This window comes from Apaloderma vittatum, unplaced genomic scaffold (assembly GCF_000703405.1).
Source record: "Apaloderma vittatum isolate BGI_N311 unplaced genomic scaffold, ASM70340v1 scaffold21553, whole genome shotgun sequence".
In the NCBI taxonomy this organism is placed as follows: domain Eukaryota; kingdom Metazoa; phylum Chordata; class Aves; order Trogoniformes; family Trogonidae; genus Apaloderma; species Apaloderma vittatum.
Window position 1 is genome coordinate 54,063 of NW_009707761.1, and position 7,034 is coordinate 61,096.

A 7,034-nucleotide genomic window follows, 5' to 3' on the forward strand; every position below is an offset into this window, starting at 1 on the left:
ACTTTTAGCAATTTTAAGCCTTCAAAATACGCTGACCCCATCAATCCCTACCACACATGAAGAGATTTACCTCAAATTACAGTAAATTAGTATTTTTCTGTGGCTTCCTGATTTTGTGGAAATTTTATTTAAAAAACAAACAAAACAAAAGCTCCATGGTTCTTGGGAAAATTGTGTTCAAATTCAACCTTACGTGAACATAGTAACTGGCAGGGTGTGACACAGGCTGGCAGCACTACTTTGTCCTGTGTAAATTGTGACCGGTTCCTCCTTTATTTAATTTTTTAAAAAATTTTGAAGCAAATATAAAAAAGAATAATGATATCGTTCCTCTGTTCCTTTCAGACAAAAGTACCTAGATGGTGGAACAATGCTGGCACTCACAGCCACAGTACCCTAGCAGTGCTGCAAATAAAAAGTTAGGGTAAAGATGAATCATACATTTTGCATTTGCAGCTTTTCTTTAGAAGAACAATAAGTGCAAACAGGAGAAGAAATATTTACCACCAGGTAAGTCATTGGCTGGTTTTAAAATCACACCAAGAAATGACAGAAAGACTGATGGCCCTATTACAACTCTTATGAAGCAGAAGAAAACAATGTTCTTGGATGTGTTGTGTAATGGTGTAACAGACGTGTTTGGCTGGACCTCAGAGAGCATCAGATTGCAAGTGATTTTCATTATCAGAAGTTGAAATGTACGGTTATAAAATCGTATTAGCCAACAGTTATGCAAACATACCTGGGTTTAAAGCACGATCAGTACAGGATGCTTGGAAATTATAGTAGCACCTTTAAAAATAAGGGGATTAAGATTTGTTTGGAAGTCCCTGTTAGGAAGCCAGGGTTTGGCACCAGGTGTGGTGCTAGGTGAAACCTGGAGCGAAACTTTAACCCATCTGTGCCCTTGTGGCTCATGAGTCAAAAAGAACCATAAAGCGAGGGTACCTTAACCTTTGAGGAGGCTGCAGCAATGGTAATTGTGGTAGTAAAGACCATAACAAACAATTTAACCTTCTACAGATGTTGGAGAACAACTGCAGAATACGTATAATTTCATCTGGTTCATAACCATGAGCGTTTTTTTCTCTCCCATTAAAAAGCTGTATTTTGCTGTTAACAACTATTGAAGAGATGAGATATTATTTTGCTATTTGTTATAAGCACAAAACTCTATTTCTGTGTTTTTCAGCTGAGCTGCATCAAGTGACTTGTTGGAGACATCTAGTGACCTTCACATAACTTCAGTCACAGGAGTATCTACGAGCACTGATCACTGTCTACAGGTAAAATTAAGACTTTCTGCTCTAAAATGCTGCTCAACGGGGAAAAAAAAAAAAAAACCATGTTGAACTTTGCCATCAACTTTGCCATCTCTGGTGTCTATATCTTGCTGAAATCTCTTCTTCCTGTTTTTAAAGCTCAGCAAGAATAGCCTCAACCCTCCTCAGAGGGTCCTGCGTGTTCTGTGCTCTTCCCAATATTCCCAGGCATAAGGGAGCTGCTGGGGACAGTCTGGCCATGATTTTTAAGAGAAAAGGAAATGCAGAAAGCACAAGACAAGGTGGTGGCAAGGTAGGATGGAAACAATAACAGAATAGCACAAAATCAATGTAAACAGAAAAAAGAAGTGGGGTTTGGGCCATTTAAATACAAACCGAGAGAATAAGGAAAGAATTTTCCAGATTCTCTAAGGTGTGATTAGCACAATGAAGGGAAAGAAAATAACTTCCAGGGGGTTAAGTATATAAATGAAAGGCTAACAGAGGCTCATGGAAGGAACACACACCCGATTTCATGAAGTGAAATTCCATTGTAGTGTCTTTATTTCTTGAAGCAGCTAAGAAAGCAGTGTTGACAAACTTTTCTCCTTAGCATCTTTTGCATTTACCTACCTACATTGTGCAACACAACCTACTCTCAGAATATCCTTCATTTGCTTCACTAGCACTGAAATTGTAAAGCCTCTTAATGGGTTAGATGTGGAAAAGCAGAAAACCAATTGCCTCAGTACTGAAAAATTGTTTGCTCCCTTTATCAGATCTGTATCCTTGAATCTTGCCAAGCTTCTGTAATATGCAGCTCAAAGCAAGATCAGAAAATAGTTTTCAAGTTATGTTAGTTCTACAGAAAATTCTATTAGCTGATTATAAACAAGTGTAGTCAAAATTCAAGTATTTTTAAAGATGTTTTAGCTTGCACCATCTCATCAATGAGCTGATGAAAATCAAGAGAAGTAGTTTAGAATTTACCAGATCTACATCAGTTAGTCTCAGGAGTCTATCACACAAGAAAATTTCTATCTTCCTCCACGTTTCCCAGCCAGGGTGTGAAACCCACTGATGGAGGCCAAGCCTGATCCTCCTCTCACACTTGCCTAACCTGCAGTTTCTTCCAGATGTGGCTGAAGTTGTTCTTGCCGCAGATACAAAGGCCCAGGTTCCACCCGTGACCTTTTCTAGGGCTTATCTGGGCCCCAGGTAATGGCTTGTCTCATGTTCTTTGTTGTTCGAATTCTTTCCATAAAAGAATTAGAAAACCTCAGCCAAAAGCATTGTGAAACACTCAAAAGCTAAGAAACTTGAAATTTAACAAGAAACTTCAAACAAAGGCTAGTTATACAAATTTGAAATGGCCCTCTTCTGTCAAGGTGCATACAACTGGGTACTGCTTATTTATTTTTCACAGAACTGGTGCCTTTTCCAGGGCACTCAGTAAACAGTACTGCAGGAATCAGCCAGGCTTCAACACCAATGACAAAGGCCTCTACATCCCTTGTTGAGGAAAGTGTGAGCGTGCGTGCAGGGTCTGGGTGCAGAGTGCCTGTGGAGGTGATCTGGGCTTGCTTAGTTCTAGGAGCATCTTAGACCAATATTGCTCACATTGCCCATCTAACCTCAGAGCACCCATTCCTTAGCTGTGAGTCTTGCTGCCGTACCAGGATGCTGTCCTGACACCACAAGGATGATGTGGCTGCATCTTGCTTGTTCAAACAGGAGCACAGCCTCAAAATTATTTCCTGAAAGTCTCTATTAGATAGAAACAACTCTTAGATGAGATTAATTTAAAAATGTATGGCAACCCATTTGCATTTCAGCAATGTTCTCTGTCTTGAGGCCTCTGCACTTACAGTCCTGGGTTAGAGCAGCTTTTTCCTTCGCTGAAAAGTCACTGTTCTGTTGGATAATATTGCTATTATTTATATTATATAAACTTTGCCTGGAGTAATTCTCTAAGTTATTTAAGTCTGTGCTTCTGTGGCTGTTAGCTCCACATCTGCTGCAGATGTACCATTGTCTATTGGCTTTGCTGCTACAATTGTGAGATTCTGTTTAGTTACAAGATTTTAGAAATTACCACTGACAAGTCCTCAGTCTTTAATGAAACTGGTGTTCCTGGTGCATATATTTCAGGTAAACTTGTTACTCACTGAGCTTGTCTTCAGTGATATTTACAATTTAACATTTACACAGCTGTTCTGTAGAAACATTAGGAATTTCAAATACGTATTGAGAAATTGCTTTGTTCTGCTTGAAGGTTGGGGATTTTTTAGATGTATGAAAGCACTTCTACAAATCAAGAAAGTACCCTCAAATATTTTCCTTGCATTTTAAGTGTGTTTACCTCTTGAAGAAAATAAACCCCCCTATCATTCAAGTTAAAGTTCATTACATTTCTATCCATATGCAAATTCATATCATATTACATGCTCTTTGTATTTCCTGTAGGGAACAAGATGAATCTTAAGTTACATGCCCTATAAATTAGACCATTTCACGAGCCTTTCTTATTTCACATTGGAGCTGCTAGGTAAGTTGAATATCTTTAAACAGGTTTCTGTTTAACTTATGTTTAATCCTATTAAACTGTACCACAAACCTTCCTAATTTAGATTTTTTTTCTTTGTGTCTCAATATTTTTCTTAAATCTTTCACCTGCTTTTACAGAGAATATCATCTGAGGTGAAGATACTTTGAAAGATGGATGCTGTAACAGAAGTATAAGCATTAACAAACGTTTTGCTCTTGAACCAATTGATAAAGACAGCATGTCCCAGTTTATCTTAACCTGGCTTTCTCTTACTCAAGCAGATGTGTCTTGCTTCACTGTAAAATTAAGACAGAAACTATAGCTTTTTGCATGGGAAAAATAGCATGCAATTGTATCTGCTGTACAAAAATGAGATTTGAAGGGGATGTTTTACGTGTTTTTTTTCCCCTGTAGATTCTTGCAGACTGAGTCTTGTGAAAACATATTTTAATCATTTGAAATAACCTAACTTTGGAACTACATCAATGATACTCATGTTGCTGAGGGCAAAGCTTATGTACATAAAACTTCAAACCCCGACAGCAAAATTCTATAACACTGCTTTGTTGTTTTGTTTTGTTTTAAATGTAGGACCCTACACTGGAGAGCAAAACAGTCTGGTTTACATTTGGCTTGCAACAATGCTATCTCCACAGTTGTTCCACAAAATCTTAGGAATAGCTTTTTTCCTGCTCCCATGCTGTGCTCGAGGTAAACCTGCAGAAATTCCTGCACTGCTTGGTAATGGGATGGATGAAGAACTTTTGCCAGGTACAGGCAGTTACCGTGTCCATTTTTATCTAGGTGTACTGTTGTGTTCTATTTTTATCCTTTGTAGATTCAGTGCTATCTTGTGTAGGCTGGTGTGAGTTCTACTTGCTAGAAAATTAAGATTTTTGTTAATTCATTGTATGAAGCAAGATGCTTAAATCTCTCCTACTTAATGACACAGTAGTTCAATTCACAGAGAAAAGGAATATCATTTTCCATAACACTGGGCACAAGAACCTTGTTGCTAAGTGTTAGGTTGGAGCTGCAAGCAAGTGCTTGAACAGCCTGAAGGATTCTGTCAACAATCCCTAGACAGAGTTAAAAATCAACAACACCTACTGCAGAAGTGCCAGTGTTTTGCCTGGACTAGCTCAATCACTTGTAGAGTGAAGTCTAAGTCAGTTTGCTAATGCAAATTTTCTGTAAACATCACTGCCTAGCAGGTAGCTTCCGTGGTATGTTTCCTACCCTTACAAAGATCAATATGTGAAAAGATCCCCTATTTAAAACACAGCAGTAAACTGAAACAGGTCAAACAAACATTTTAGAAGTTCATATTAATTTCAAATTATTAGCTCTGCTTTATTTTGAAAACGAAGATTCAAACTGTAATGTGAATAATAGCTGGTTTTATTCATAGATGTTCTACAGGTTTATAATGAAATGGAAAACATTATCCCTCAATTAGAACATCGGATTTCCAGACTTGAAGGAGGTAATTTATCTGCCTTTACTTTCTGCTGTAGCTGGATAGTGGGCATAAACAAGATGAGCAACAAAAGAGCTTCTTAGTAAAAAAGGGAGAATTTTCTACAGTTTTATTGCATTCCATTTGTATTTTGTTCACACGTAGAGAAGAAAGTGATAACTCAAAAATGGGGAGAGGGGCACAGCAATAATTTTTCAAGACTGGTGGGAGCCACCTCGGTAACAGCTGTAAAGTATGGGTGCAAGCAAGTCAGAAATTTATCAGATTAAAATCCCTGCCTTGCAGAAGTGCCCCATGGACACTTCATGCTCTTAACAGACAAATAAACTGAATACCAAAAATGTACCAAAACCAATCACAGCCAGATCACATCGAAGATCCTACTCCCTCATGCAAACCATCTCAGAGAGCTTCTAAAGAGTCTCAAAGAAAAAAAAATATACTTTTTTCAAATATAGAATTCCTAATTTCCTTCCCTCCTTCTCCATCCTCTTTTCTGCTTCTCCTATTTCACTGTCTATATATTCATGTGTTTCTTGCCTTTTTCTTCTCCCCTCATCTTTTCAGGTTACTTCTGGCTTTTGGGAGTTGTCTTTTTTTCTTCTTTCTTTTTTTTAATCTTTTATTTCAGGTTTTTATCTCCTTTAATTTTTACTGAGTTTAATCTAAACTTTTAAAAATGAAAGATTAACAGCTTTCACCTCATCTTGCAGTCCTCAGCTTGGAAAAGATGATCACAGTATCTGGAGGAAAAGTATTTGCTAGCAATGGGAAAAGAGCTGATTTCCGTACTACAGTGAAACAATGCAAAGAGGCTGGAGGGTCTATTGCCACTCCAAGGAACCCGAGCGAGAACGATGCCATTCTGCACTTTGTGAAAAGTTTTAATACCTACGCCTACCTGGGCATAAAGGAATCTTTCATTCCGAGCAGATTCCAGTTCCTGGATGGTACAAAGCTGAACTATACCAACTGGCATTCCAATGAACCTTCCGGCAAAGGGGAAGAGGAATGTGTGGAGATGTACACTGATGGCACTTGGAATGACAAAAAGTGCAATGTGAATCGCCTTATTGTCTGTCAGTTTTAGTGCTTTCCCCTGCTGCGCTCTGGCAGACTCCTTGCAATATGCTTGCCTAGCCCTTATCTCTTCATTTGTCGCTAGTGAACTTAGATAATGCAGCACAAAGGGTAAAAGCTACTCTTTCATTATTTTTTAAACGAATGCCAGCCATAAAGAGGAAATTACTTATAACAAAAGTAGTGGCCATTTTGTCTGTTCTGGTGTTCATTGCCTGCTGAGTTTCTTGATACAACTCCCTATCAGTTCCTACTGCTCTGTTAGCCTGACGACTCATTACAAAAGCAAAGAGTAGATTTTTTGGGCACAGGCATAAAATGACTTGCAACCACAAGATCTTCCAGCACCCGTTTACCCACAAGCCTCCAGGTTGTCTGTATTTTTGATCCTTTTCTGTATGTTTTCTTCGCCAAACCGACCTGTACAGACACTCCTGTTACCACTGCTGTTACTCAGCCTGCATTTCATAGGTCATCTTCATCCAAAACAGATGCCCCGAAAGAAGTAGTAAGCACTGCTGCTAGGGTGATGCATAGCTATGATCATGAGGGAGACTCACTCAACTTACATTTACCATGGTAAATCTTTAGAGACAGCGGGTCTTTAAACTTCATTTACCTGCAAAGTTGTGTCCAGAAGCTACTTGTCCTGAGCCCCTCCAGC

The 7,034-nt window shown here is 38.7% G+C and overlaps 1 protein-coding gene across 1 annotated transcript; it reads left to right on the top strand.

Moving 5' to 3' along the window:
- The first annotated feature begins 4,451 nt into the window (after positions 1-4,451).
- Positions 4,452-6,380, top strand: LOC104271612 (pulmonary surfactant-associated protein A-like). Its single transcript, XM_009866329.1, has 3 exons — positions 4,452-4,581; positions 5,222-5,296; positions 6,004-6,380. The coding sequence occupies exons 1-3, from the start codon at positions 4,452-4,454 to the stop codon at positions 6,378-6,380; spliced, it is 582 nt and encodes a 193-aa protein (XP_009864631.1).
- Positions 6,381-7,034: the final 654 nt, after the last annotated feature.